Here is a 14612-nt window from a genome sequence, read left to right on the forward strand (position 1 = left end):
TAGACTTCCGAAATGCATTGCTTTGTGATAAAGGAGATGGTATAAATAATAGACTATTAAGAAAAATGAGACAAGAAACATTACAAGAAGATTTTTTATACCGATACGAAACACACCACATAATATGTGATACCATTTCACTCGCAGATGATACCATTTCACTCGCAGATGGTGATGTGTTCGACGAATAAAAACGAAGAAAGAGGGTGTAAAGAATCCAGAAACCTTATATCTATCTATGTTGATAGATTATATTCGTCGATAAACCGAAACTATATATCCATTAGCTATATACCCATTAGAAATTTCCAAATGTATATACCCAAATGTCGAATAAATTCCTTTGTGTGTTTAAATTCATAGACATAGACACTTAAAAGAGGATAAGAAAACAAACTTCCTTCTTCAAATATCTACCTTATTCCACAGTTCCCACACAACACATTGAACATCTTTAGATTAAAACCTAAAACAACATGAAATTTCATTGATACAACGAAAAGAAACTCCACCCATTATTTCAATCATCCAACTTTCTCCCACTTTTTCTCCTAACATCCACAACATCTTCATCCATCACCTTCCCCCCTCTCTCTTCTTCGCCCTCATCTTCATCTGACCCTACAACCCTCTCCTTTATCTTCTGCGTTGTATCCTTTGCCGCCTCCCACGCCCCTTCCACCGTTTTCTTCGCCCTCTCCCCAATATTTTGCACCGTCTCCGTCGCCTTCTTCGTCCCCTCCTTCGCCATATCTTCCGTCTTCTCCTTCATTCTCTTTGCACTTTCCTTCGCTCTCTCGCTCGCATCCTCCGCCGTCTCCGCTACCCGGTTCGTCCCTTCCTTAGCCTTCTCCCTCGCATCGTCGGCGTAGTCTTTCACCTTCTCCTTCGCAGCTCGCGCCGTCTCCGCAGCCTTGTTGGTTTCTTCCTTCGCCATGTCTTTCGTCCCCTCGGCGTAGTCTTTCGCCTTCTCCTTCATGTCATAGGCTCCTCCTTTCGCTCTTTCCTTTGCATCTTCGTACGCCAAATCCAGTCTCGGGTCTCGGTTCGCATCCGCGCCATGTCCATTCTATACGACGAACAAAACCCATGAAACAAATCACTAAAATAACAAATTTAAATCATGAAATTGGTGTAAGGAATGATACCCATGGTTGCTTAGAGGCGGAAGTAGTGAAAGAGACCCTTGAAATCTTGGAGGAATATCTGAGAGTTGGAGAAGGAGAGGCATTGGGAAAGGCCTTGCAGAGGTTGAAGATGACATTTTTGGCTAAGGATATGCTTACTGCCATTGTTTCAGTTTCAAACACCGACACCAACAGCCGACACCGACCGGAGTTCTCTCTTTCTCTGAATGTGTTTTTTATTGTGAATCTGAACGTGTTGATTTGAAGGGGTTTGTAAGGTGAAGTTTATAGGAAGAAGTGGCAGAGTTTAGCATGTGACACGTGGGGTTTTTTGCCACGTGGTGATGTGTTTGTTTGCCTCGTTGTTCAATTGCCTGCACAGTCAACACGTTAAGATAAGATGAAAATTCATTGCAATTTTTGCACCAACTAATTTTTTTTTTTTTTTTTTTTTTTTTTTTTTTTTACATAAAATTTTAGGTTCAATTTAATGAATTTACTCTCAAAATAAAAAGAAGTGAAGTATTGCATCTCTTCTTTTGAACTCGAACTCGGTGTCACTGCTTCTCTTCTCTCCCATAAAGGTTCCCTCTTTGCCTTCAATTACATCGGAAAACGACTTGTAAACCTTGCTATGGTCGTCCCTCATTGGTTGTCCACGGATTTCATTATCAAGAAGTGTATCCACGACTTCTTGTACTAATTTCTCCTGACACATTACTAATTCTACGCCATGGCGTAGATCTACTTGTTGTTAATAGATCAATAAGAGTATTGTTCCGATAAATAACTCTTCTATAGAGTTCATTAATATCCGAGCTCATTAGTTTACCCCCATCTATCTGAATGATCGGTCTCAACTCGGGAGGAAGAACAGGTAAAGAGCAAGCTTGTTTTGGTAGTGATAATAGCTTCAAAGGAATGGGTAATTCTTGGTTTTGGACTTTGCATCGGTGTTTGACGGAAAAGACCCAAATAAAGTTTACATCTTAACTCAAATTTTTATTTTCGGTCAAAATTTTAGGCTAGTCCGGTTGTAACCTGAAAGACCCAAATAAAGTTTGCATCTCAACCCAACTCATATCTCTATTTTTGAGTTGGATTGAGTCGATCATTAATTTTTTTATTATTTAAAAATATTCTATTTATCTACAATAACCAGACATTACTAACATCTACTACAAACATTAAACATCCTTAATTTTCCTAACAATCTTAAAAGTAGGACAGGGTTGAATTGTGAACTATATTTTCACACCCGACCAAAAAAGTTTCAACCTGTCAACTAAACAAAATTTCGATTTTCCAAAAAGTACAACATAACCCAAACTAAAAGAAAAAATTCTAAATCAACCCAACCCAATCCCGTTCAAGTTGTTCAAGTTATCAGGTCATATAAACACTCGAGAAAAATCAACTAAATAATTATTTTTTAAAAAAAAATAGGCATAAAGATGAATTCATTAAAATATAAATGTGACAGCCTTAAGAATACATAATACAAAACTTTGAGACAAAACCTGGAAATAACCCATCAACAAAATAATCTCAGATTCCACAAGTTTCAGGAAAGTGGCTCAGCAAGGCTAAGCATCTTCTTATCTGTAAGAAACAAGAATAGCATCCCCAAAGAAATAAGGAATAAACACACCAAAAGAAAAGGCTCTATACGTCTCTGCATATATAAATCAAGTCTTGCTCTCCTAACTTCCACATCAAACACAACAAGCAATGAAGTTCTTTTTACAGTTACCATGCTGTTCATGCTTCTGTTCCATCAAGCAGAAGAAAGGAAAGCACAAGGAGGATGAACCAAAGCATGAATGAAGTTACCATTGCAAGTGTTTCTTCTGAAAATAAGTTCGGGGTTTTCTCCCCTCTTCGAATAATGGAGGATTTATAATACCTATCGATCATGACGACGTACCGTGGTTGCTGTCTTTATCTGTTTGTTTGAGTCTCCTAAGGCATACCCATTTGATGTCTTGGTTTATTGTGTTATAAAGTTCGTAATGATCATTCGTTCTTTTCGCTTTTATCTCGACTCTTCGGGGACATCTGTAGTTCTTCCATTTGATTCTTTACTGAAACCAAGCCAGTCTCGGAAAGAAACCTGTATAGAAATCAAAACTCATTCATAAGCGTCTGAATGATAAAAATATTATGATCCCTAAAGAAACACCACAAGCCAACAATGTTTCATTACATAATTTCAGGTTACAAATGCCAAACCCACCACTCAAAGCCTTCAAAACAACCCACCATTGAGGTCCAAAACTCAATTTAAACTTCTCACAGTTTATGCAAAATGCCAGCTCTTGACTATAATCGTTTATGCCAAATGCCAAACTCAATGCAGACATTGAATCAGCGGGTACAATACCAGCTCTTGACTAAAATAGTATGGTGGTTCAAGAAAGTTGGTGCTCCACACATCTCTTGATTTAATTCTCATTCTATGTGCAACACAGCGTATGCCACAGAACTCACTCCCTCCTCACAGTTCAAATTTGTAACCATTTAATGAGTACGGATATGAACCAAGGCATCAATTATGCAATATAAACTTCAAGAAAGATGTGAAGAAAATATTGTTCAAATTATCTCAAGATGTTGCAATTCATATTACGTTGAAGAAGAATCAAACTTCATTTATTCTTGGATGGTTACAAATTTTGGGTGGATGATAATCTAGAGTTATGATGTTTGTTTAATGTATTTTAAGACTTTTATTTACTTTAAGGTTACATTTACAGAGTGGATAATTATAGTCATAAAGTAAAAAGGTTAATATCTTAGGGAAGATTGAGGATTTTCATGTTGAGGCTATATAAAACCATGTATGTTATATTTGTAAAGGAGACTTGAAAAATGCAATAAAAAGAGCGTTTCTGCCTTCCTTCAGTAAATGATTAAGTTTCTCTGTAATTCTATATAGTTTAGATTGCATGTTTACAATCATTCAAGTTTGACATGATCAATCTTACTTGTGGAGTGATTGGAATCTCAAATAAGTGTTCATGCCTTGAGACATTCGATCAACCAGGTAATTTGAATCTTACTTTTCATTAGAGTGATTCTTTATCATTAGGGATAAATTTTTTTACAATTGTATGTAGTTTAGGTTGCATGTTTAGAATCATTCAAGTTCAATATGATCAATCTTTCTTGTGGAGTAATTTGAATCTCAAACAAGTGTTATTACCTTGAAATATTTGATCTAACAAGGTAATCTTAATCTTTACCGACTCCTTATCAACTACCCTGAACAATTCCATCTGATTCTTGTTATGTAAGAACTTATTCTTAGTTTGGAAACTACTTTGCTCCCTAATAGTTTTTAGATCTATATACCCACAAAATTTCATTAAATCTTAACAATGTTCTTCATATCTGGATCAAATTGTTAGAAATTTACAAAATTAATTGTAACAAAAATGGAAGTAATGGCACTAATAAAATTGAATGTATCGACACTAGATCTTGTAAGAGTAGTTACTTAAATAAAAACAAACCCCACATCCAAATTTATCAGCACGAACAGCACAGTAGAGAGACGTGTCAAAGAAGAACCAGAACGACATGTAAGTAAGAATGAAAAAGTTGAACATACCAGTTAAGAAGCAAGAAAAGGGTCGCAGTTATAACCACTAGGAACGTAACATGAAGAATCAACCAAGAATCACTGGCAGAGAATGCAAGGCTAAGCATCAGGACAAGACACAGCCCCAGCATCAGAAACGCCGACTTGAGCGTAGTCCATGTAGGACCCTGATTTCATAAGGTAAAGAAAACAGGAATTCAATTGGAGAATGGATTTGCAAAGGGGAGGGGAACTGGAAAATAAAAGATGAAATTGAACTAACGTTGACCCCAGGGGCTAAGGCTCCGAGCAAAACTGCTTGGGCTGAAGATACTTCTCCATCGCCTGAATCGTGTCCTGCCATTGCGGAAATATGGAACGGCCAGAACGAGATCAAACTGGCTGCGGCTGCTTTGGAAGATTCATCAGAGGCTGGATTTGTTCTTCGAGGATCGATTTCGAACCCTTCCCTTCTGTGTTAATGGGCTCTGTGGATCGACTTGGTCCGCCTTCCCTCCTAAGAACACAGCATTCTGGCCCATGATTAGGGCACTATCCCTCTAATGGTTTCAAAAATTATAATATTTTTTTTTAATTATTTTCGAAGTAAAAATAATTTAAAATATTAAATTATAAATTAACATGCGACCATGAATAACATATTAGAAACCAGACCATCCATAATGATATGATATTGTCTAGTAATCCTTAACAATTCTCCCATTTGATCAAAGTACACGATAGAGCTTCTCCTGATATCTCCTTCTTTGGAGCTCTCGAACAATCTCCCCTTAATTCAGACTCGACTCTTTCTCTGTAGCCTTTGAACAAAGTATACATTTTTTTTTTACACTTGAGTCACCTTGGACTACACCTTCAAGGCTCACAACTTTGACACCTGAGCATTCTATTGACATGACTAAGTTAAGGGCATGACTCTGATACCAGGTTTAAAACTACGGACCCTCCACAATGGTATGATATTGAGTCACCTTGAATTACACCTTCAAGGCTCACAACTTCTTTGTTCGACACCTGAGCATTCTATTGATATGACTAAGTTAAGGGCATGGCTCTGATATTAGGTTAAAACCACGATGCTCCATAATGGTATGATATTGAGTCACCTTGGATTACACCTTCAAGGCTCACAACTTCTTTGTTCGACATCTGAGCATTCTATTGATATGACTAAGTTAAGGGCATGGCTCTGATATTAGGTTAAAAACCACGATACTCCATAATGGTATGATATTGAGTCACCTTGGACTACACCTTCAAGGCTCACAACTTTTTTGTTCGACACCTGAGCATTCTAGTGACATGACTAAGTTAAGGGCATGACTCTGATACCTGGTTAAAAACCACGACCCTCCACAATGGTATGATATTTGTCCACTTTGAGTATAAACTCTCATGATTTTGCGTTTGATTTTCCTAAAAAACTTCATACCAACCGAGATAGTGTTCCTTACTTATAAACTCATGATCGTAACTTAGAATAATGTGACGGTAATTGAGATGCTTACTTAAATAAATTTAAAAAAAAAAAAAAAACAATACTCCACTAGCATGAGTTGCACTCGAGTTCAACTTTAATGAAACTAGATTTCATTGAACGTGACTTAACTTTAGGCCAGTCGTAAATGAAACTCAAGGACACATTATATCACCAAACATGAAGGTCCGCTTTCACACATCTTTAAGAAAAGGAAACGATCTTCTACAATGTCGAGGCGAGACAATTCCTTAATACACGTTTACTTGAGATAATTTTTTCGACTTTCTATACACGTATATACAAACGCAAACGCTTTCATTAGACAGTTTCGAGTTTTCGGTTCGAGTAAACGATGAATATAGACAAAACTACGAAAATCCTCAATTCCCCATATAGGCAGCACTTCTATTAGCAGCATCCTTTTGCAGCTGCCACTCTTTATCTTTTAGATACATCAGAACCGGTGGCTGCTCACTTCTCAAATCAATAACACCGCAGCCATACAGGTTTGGCCTTTCATAACCATGGAAAAACATGTTTTTTTGGTTCTCATTCGTGCTGTAAGCTGCAGGGAAAGCTGCAGGGAAAGCTGCAGGGAAAGCTGGATAACGCAATGGACTCTCCATATTCATTGTTGGATACAAATGTTCATACCTTGAAGTATCATTTCTTTGCAAGTTCATAACGTTTCCAGAAGCATTGTAGGGAGGTGCCCGTACTTGATTCTCCCGATATTGACGAAGCCATTCCGAAGAACTCATTCGATGCGACGACGGATACATATTCGTAAGACCACCAATCATGGGACCATGTTCATATGTAGCTTGAGGGGCAGTCCAATTTGAATAAGCACTTCCTGAAAATGTATCATTTTGGTCAATGTTTCTAGAGATGTTAGCATTGGTAGCATTAGTCCAAACAGCATCATCAGGTAAATAAGGAGCTGAAGGTACTGGGGTGGAATAGGGAGGAGGTGGAAAAAGGTCGGATTTTCCAGATTTCGAGCTCGGAATCGACGCAGAATTCTCAGTATCGTCGAGTTTAAGACTGTTCACGAATGCCAGAGTTAACTCATCAATGGGCTGCAAACCAGGCCCTTTCTCTGTAACAGGGTTAAAAGTAAAACCTTTATTGATCACCCAGGCACTAAGTGAAGGAGGGCCAGTTGATATGGTGCCTTCTGAAACATCATGCTGCTGCTCAAATGGCTTGTTTCTGCTGAGATTATGAAAAGCAAAGGGATCGGTCTGGCCCTGCGTCTGTTGTATAAGTAGTGACGTGGCACGCCTCAAACATTCATCGGAAGATATAGTCTGAGCCTCTGTGCTTTTCGGTGACGCTTCATCGCTCCCTGCAATAGAGATTGGTGCCGAATTGTATCTCGTGAGGGGCTTGAAAAGAATGACTTCTTCATCTTCCAGTTCTTTCTTATCTGGAAGTTCATTTTGTTCTACTTTGTCATGAATGATCCACTCGGGATAATCCTTGGCGATATTCGAAATTTTAGTAGCAGCAACCGTTATGCGATAAGCACGGTGTTCAGCTCCGCATTCGAAGTTGTCGATGTGTTCCCAGTGCGATGAGAAATCCAATGGTTCATGTGCAAAAGCTAAAGGAGTGAAGCCTCTTAGCTCATAATCTTCCCACAGAGGGATAGCAAGAGAACAATGTGCCTCAGCTGTATGAACATTCAGCTTCTGTACAAGCTCAACAAAAGCACCAAAAAAGTATGACATGGAGCTTCTAGTTTTTGCATCAGAACCATATCTTACTACTTCATCAAGAACGCTTGGTAACCATTCCACGAAAACGAGCACTGCAGGTAAAAGAGGGGATGATTCCCATTGGCTCGTCTTCAGCGATCTCTCGACTAGACGTCCCATGACAATAAAGGTAGCAACCAATGCCAAGTGGGTTAGCTCAAGTTGCTGCAGATCATTCAGGTTAGCTTTACTGAGAAGATTCTGTACCATGAAGATGAATATGGAAGCAATTTGGATGGCTCGGAAAGGGCCGGTTCGCACTGAATCCAAAAGTTCGTACGACTCTAATGAAACGTTTAATTCAGAATCATCTAGAGACAAGAGTTCATCCAGCGATCTCATCATAGATGAAAATGTGCTTGTGAATTGCTCCAAACTGTAATGTATTGAAATCCATCAAGAAATGTTAGAACTCAGAAAAAAATGGTGGACATGGAATTGGCAAATCAAAGAAAACGTTAAGTGACTCTTAATTATGATATCCTACATCACTTGGAGAGGATAACGAAACATTCTTTATAAGAGTGTGGAAACCTCTCCCCAACACACGCGTTTTAAAAACCTTGAGGGAAAACCGAAAAGGGAAAGCCTAAATTGGTCAATATTTATTAGCGGCGGGCTTGGGCTGTTACAGTAAGGATCGTACAACAACGCACACACTCGATCTAGATAAACACTATTGGGAATCATGACTCTCCACAATGGTTTGATATCGTCTACTTTGAGCATAAGCTCTCATGGCTTTGCTTTGGGATTCCCAAAAGGCCTCACACCAATGAAGATAGTATTCCTCACTTATAAACCCATGATCTTCCACTAAATTAACCAATGTGGGACTCGCTCCCAATAATCCTCAACAATCCTCCCCTCGAACAAAGTACACTATAAGCCTCTCCTGAGGCTTATGGAGCTCTCGAATAGCCTCCCCTTGATCGAGACTCGACTCCTTTCTCTGGAGCCCTCGAACAAAGTACACCCTTCGTTCGACACTTTAGTCACTTTTTTACAGTAAGAATCGTACAACAACGCACACACTCGATCCAGATGAACACAAAGAACAGGAGAGAGATTTCAGGTATGTACACTAAGTAAGAGAGAATACAGAAAATGCAGAAAGCACTGTCTAAATATATATATATATATATATATATGATTTCAGTATATATAACTTTACCAGATATAGTCATCTACTATATATCTATACCCAGTCTCACAAGTATCATCGGTCTCAAGTTGACTCTAACAAGCTAAACAACTTTATAAGCAAAGCATTCCTAAATGTTGCACAAAGTCATGTATACATGAATTAGGAGTTTCTTAGACTAAAAACAATATGAATGTATATATATACCGAACGTTGAGCGACTAAAATACCTCGAATTTATGAAAAAGAAAGCCAATGTTCTGATGAGCAGAGAAAACAAGTCGGTCTCTAGAGACTTGCGATCATCTTTGGTTTGTGATTTGATTTCTAAACAGCACTTCTCGGACGGTCTCAAGAAATCGAACTCGGCGTCCCTAGATAGGGAAGGCATAAGAGATGACCTATTCTGTAAGGTCACATAGTTAAAATGTGGTAAAAACAACCAGAAAAGGTGTAGAGGGTAAGATAGAAACTAAATGAGTCTTACTCTTTCAAATAGTAACAAAAGGTTGTCCCAAGCATCTGGAAAAGGCTCTTTGACTGCAGAACTTCTCACACAGTGGTACATGGCGAGAAACTGATCATTAACATACGTTGCCAATACAGCCAACTGGAAAGAAACTATGAACAGTTTGAGTAAAACATACTATACTATCTCATATCATGATTGGAAAAAAGAGTTCATAAGATGATTCTGTAACAGCCCAAGCTCACTGTTAGTAGATATTGTCCGCTTTGGCGCGTTATGTATCGTCGTCAGCCTCACGGTTCTAAAATGCGTCTACTAGGAAAAGGTTTCCACACCCTTATAAGGAATGTTTTGTTCCCCTCTCCAACTGATGTGGGATCTCACAATCCACCCCCTTGGGGGCCTAACGTCTTTGCTGACACACCGCCCGATGTTTCGCTCTGATACCATTTGTAACAACCTAAGCCCACCACTAGTAGATATTGTTCATTTTGGCTCGTTATGCATCGTCGTCAACCTCACAGTTTTAAAACATGTCTACTAGGGAAAGGTTTTCACACCCGTATAAGGAATGCGAAAGGTTCACACCCTTATAAGGAATGCTTCGTTCCCCTCTCCAACCGACGTGGAATCTCCCCCTTGGGGCCTAACGTCTTCGTTGGCACACCGCCCGGTGTCTGGCTCTGATACCATTTGTAACAGCCTAAGCCCACCGCTAGTAGATATTGTTCGTTTTGGCTCATTATGCACGTCGTTAGCCCCACAGTTTTAAAACATGTCTACTAGGGAAAGGTTTCCACACCTTTATAAGGAATGCTTCGTTCCCCTCTCCAACCAACGTGGAATCTCACAATCCACCCCCCTTGAGGATCCAGCATCCTCGCTGGCACACCATCCAGTATCTGGCTCTGATACCATTTGTAACAGCCCAAGCCCACCACTAGTAGTTATTATCCGTTTTGGCCCGTTACTATCATCATCAGCCTCACAGGTTTAAAACGCGTCTACTAGGGAAAGGTTTCCACACCTTATAAGGAATGCTTTGTTCCCCTCTCCAACCGATGTGGGATCTCACAATCCACCCCCCTTGGGGACCTAGCGTCCTCTCTGGCACACCACACGGTGTCTGGCTCTAAAACCATTTGTAACAGCCTAAACCCACCGCTAGTAGATATTGTCAACTTCGGCCCGTTACGTATCGCCATCAGCCTCACGGTTTTAAAACACATCTACTAGGGAAAGGTTTCCACACCCCTTATAAGGAATGCTTCATTCTCCTCTCCAACCAATGTGGGATCCACAATCCACCCCTGTATATCACCGTCAGCCTCACAGTTTTAAAACATATCTACTAGTGAAAGGTTTCCACACCCTTATAAGGAATGCTTCAATCCCTTCTCCAACTTATATGGGATCACATAGATTTCCTTTTTGCAGTAATAAAAAAGGTCACCTGATTATGGGGGTTTCCACTATCAGGCCAAACCATTGTTGCTTCTAAGTAATGAGTAGCAGCAGCTAACCACTTATGGGAATGGACATCTGGTTTTTCATGTTGTTCCATGTACCTAGAAAGATCCCCAAGGCAAACTAAGAGACGGTGACATAAGAATTGACATGTCTTCTTTCTCTTTGGATCAATGCCTTTAGAGACACCAAAAGCCTTATATAACAAGCCTTCTTTTTGAACACCATTATACTCCCTGATTTTCAATATCAGTTTCTGATAGAACTTTGTTGCTTCCATGAGAAACAACCTAAATTCTGCAATATGATTGCTACTACTTCGCTGTGCATCATTAGAATGTTGTCCTGTCCCCAACTTTGGGCTCTCTACATTTGCAGAGCTTCTCTTTATCCGCTTCCGAAACTCGTCGATTAGCTTGTAATGAAGCTTCCATAGAGAATATTCAACATCTTGAAGCTCTAATTGTTCATGTTCATTAAGGAAAATTCTCTCGTAAATTGAACAAACTTTGTAGTATAGATCTTTGACATCTGAATGTAATATCCCTTTGGAAAGGATTGATGCTGTTAACTGCTTTTCCAAGCTCACAACCTGCAATGACTCACATCATGAAGCAACCATAACAACATGAAATGTAATGCAACAAATTACCTCATTAAGCAAGCTCTCCTTTTTGCTTTGATTTGCAGAGGTAGCCATGGTTAAAATTGAGCAGCTGATTTCAAGGTACACTACCTTTGGAACATCAAGTGTATTATATTCTCATGTAAGTTAACCTGTGAGAAGTGAAACAATGAGAGGAAAGAAAGGAAGGAAAAAGATATCTAACCACCCAAGCCCACTACTAGCATATATAACTGCTTTAGCCCATTATGTATCGTCATCAACCTCACGATTTTAAAACACGTCTGCTAGGGAGAGGTTTCTACACCCTTATAAGGAACGCTTCGTTCCCCTCTCCAACCGATGTGGGATCTCACAATCCACCCCTTTGGGGGCCTAACATCCTCACTGGCACACCACCTAATGTCTAGCTTTGATACCATTTGTAACAGCCCAAGCCCATGGCTAACAGATATTATTCGTTTTGGCCCATTATGTATCGTCGTCGGCCTCACGACTTTAAAACGCGTCTACTAGCCCTTATAAAGAATGTTTCGTTCCCCTCTCCAAGCGATGTGGGATCTCATAATCCACCCCTCTTGGGGACTAGTGTCCTTGCTAACACACCGCCTTGTGTCTGGCTCTGATATCATTTGTAACAACCCAAGCTCACCGCTAGCAGATATTGTACACTTTAGCCCATTACGTATCACTGTCAGCCTCATGATTTTAAAACATGTCTGCTAGGGAGAAGTTTCTACACTCTTATAAAAATGCTTCATTCCCCTCTCCAACGAACGTGGGATCTCACAATCCACCCATTTGAGGGCCCAACGTCCTCATTGACACACCACCCAATTTCTAGCTCTAATACCATTTCTAACAACTCAAGCCCACTGCAAGCAAATATCGTCCGTTTTAGCCCGTTATGCATCGCTAACGGTTTTAAAACGCGTCTACTAGGGAGAGGTTTCCACACCCTCATAAGGAATGCTTCATTCCCCTCTCCAACCAACGTGGGATCTCACATATACAAAGACATCATATCAAGCAAGGGTGAAGCCAAAAACAAAGGAAGGTCAACACTACACTCATTACAAAAATTTCTAGCTCCACTCCTAGTTTCAATTACTTCAAACCATACTTGAAGTAGTGGAAGAAGCATTCTGATGCGCAGCAACATTCAAACAATCCTCTCATTTTCATTTAGTTTGTGAGCAAGTAAGATCTCAAAGAACAATTCGTGAACATAATGAAGAAACATCCCAAAATTCAACCGAAAACAAAGAACTAAACTCCAACTACAGAACCCTACACATAAAAAATCCATTCCCAGAAGCCAAAATTGAAGTCCAGATGAAAATCAACAAACTATGACTACTGGGTGTGGTTCGTTTCAAGGGTATTCCCAAAAACTCACAGGAATTCTGTAGAAGAAGAAGAACACTGAATCAAACACCAGAAACAGATTTTACGAAACCCCACATGAAGTAAAGTAAAGAACAGCCGTCCCAAGAAGATCACAAAGCAAAAGGGCAAAAAAACAAAGTAAAAAAAATGGATAGTAGCAATAAACAAACCTCGTAGAAATTAGGCAAAAATCGATCATCGCCATTAAAGAATCAGAGCAAACATATTTGAAGCAGAGGAGGCCAAAACAGATTCTCCAGCCAAAAGCGCACACTTGGAGGGTACACAGAGACGAGAATCGAAAGCTATGTAAGAAGACCACGACACCTCTACGCAGTAAAAAAAAACAGATAGAGCAAAAGGGTGTCGATAAAAAAAAGAAAAAGATCAAAACTTACATAAAATAAAAAAAAGGCAGAGACCTGATCATTCATTCATAAATAGGGAAGCAAAGTCACGAGAATATATGCTTAAAGTAGATAATATATAGTATAATTGTGTTAAGCCATGGTTCCTAAACGAAAATCTAAATTTATGAAAATGTAATTATTATAAGCAATTTTATATACCAAGTAGGATTATTTTTTTAATTGTTCATAGAAAAATTCCAAAAGAAAACTAAAAAAAATGAAGAATAAGTAGTAGCCATGTTGATTGACTAGTTACACAAGATTACTTGTATTCCAAGCTAACCCTTCTCGGCTTTCATAATACATAGATTAAAATAAATAAAGGTGGACGTTTTAGAATTTTAACTCTGTTAGCGTAATTGAGTGAATAAGACATTAATTATTATTAATTATTTAATTTTTTATAATAATTTTGAATTTATGTTCGAAATTTTCATATGGTTATTTAAATGCTAAATAATTTGTTTAAGGATAATAAAGTAATTATTTGTTAATTTAAATATTGTTTTATAAAGTTTTCAACATTTATTTAAAAAAAAAGGAAAATAAAAACGCCGCATGGATGGTATTTGGTAAGGTGGTTACGGGTACAATGATCATTGGGCTGCAATTGTCTACGGAGTGATAAAGAGTGTTCATGGTGAGCTCTACATTCACAGCCGTTGGATTCCATGATGACACTTTGTTAAGGTTACTAACCGTTGATCAGAAATGGGGCCCAGAAGATGGAAGGTTGAAGAATCTGAACCCTAGAAAGGTGTAGATTTTCAAACCCTAATTTCTTCTGGTCTATGGATAGTCTAAATCTGATTACCGTCACGAGGGCCCACTTATCATCGATGTTGAAAAGATGAGAAACACTCAACAACGACGTTGTAATGCATTAAGGTTTACACGAGTTGGGTTAGAGAAATATTTTGGATCAATCTAAAATTTAGGGTTAGTTGGATTAGTGACCCGAACAATTTGATTATAGTTCACGATCTAACCTCATCCAACCCTCAACTTTAGGATTGAATTGTCGGCTTGTTTTTTTAATTATTTAAAAAAAAATCAAATATCAAACATTTACAAGTCAGAACGCATCACATCACTGTATCAGTTACAATCGTCAAAATAATTCAGTTGGTCAAG

General features: G+C 38.8%; 3 protein-coding genes across 4 annotated transcripts; all 3 read right to left on the minus strand.

The window, feature by feature from the left end:
- Positions 1-384: 384 nt before the first annotated feature.
- On the minus strand, positions 385-1397 carry LOC111802432 (Late embryogenesis abundant protein (LEA) family protein). Its single transcript, XM_023686785.2, has 2 exons — positions 1149-1397; positions 385-1069 (listed from the first exon to the last, which is right to left on the minus strand). The coding sequence occupies exons 1-2, from the start codon at positions 1290-1292 to the stop codon at positions 521-523; spliced, it is 693 nt and encodes a 230-aa protein (XP_023542553.2). The 5' UTR covers positions 1293-1397; the 3' UTR covers positions 385-520.
- Positions 1398-2570: 1173 nt separating this feature from the next.
- LOC111802603 (uncharacterized) lies at positions 2571-5228 on the minus strand. The gene is made up of 3 exons (XM_023687038.2): positions 4994-5228; positions 4741-4898; positions 2571-3240 (listed from the first exon to the last, which is right to left on the minus strand). The coding sequence occupies exons 1-3, from the start codon at positions 5072-5074 to the stop codon at positions 3144-3146; spliced, it is 336 nt and encodes a 111-aa protein (XP_023542806.2). The 5' UTR covers positions 5075-5228; the 3' UTR covers positions 2571-3143.
- Positions 5229-6374: 1146 nt separating this feature from the next.
- LOC111802443 (nonsense-mediated mRNA decay factor SMG7-like) lies at positions 6375-13409 on the minus strand. 2 transcript variants are annotated; one of them, XM_087127122.1, is made up of 7 exons: positions 13239-13409; positions 12974-13085; positions 11707-11831; positions 11041-11646; positions 9606-9728; positions 9349-9524; positions 6375-8350 (listed from the first exon to the last, which is right to left on the minus strand). In XM_087127122.1, exons 3-7 carry the CDS (start codon positions 11752-11754, stop codon positions 6592-6594), a joined length of 2712 nt encoding a protein of 903 aa, XP_086983248.1. In that variant the 5' UTR covers positions 11755-11831; positions 12974-13085; positions 13239-13409; the 3' UTR covers positions 6375-6591. The 2 variants fall into 2 exon arrangements, with proteins under 2 accessions (XP_086983248.1, XP_086983247.1); XM_087127121.1 differs by lacking the exon at positions 12974-13085.
- Between the last annotated feature and the right edge of the window lie 1203 nt (positions 13410-14612).

Source organism: Cucurbita pepo, chromosome 9 (assembly GCF_057944985.1).
Source record: "Cucurbita pepo subsp. pepo isolate OVF chromosome 9, ASM5794498v1, whole genome shotgun sequence".
NCBI classification, from domain to species: Eukaryota; Viridiplantae; Streptophyta; class Magnoliopsida; order Cucurbitales; family Cucurbitaceae; genus Cucurbita; species Cucurbita pepo.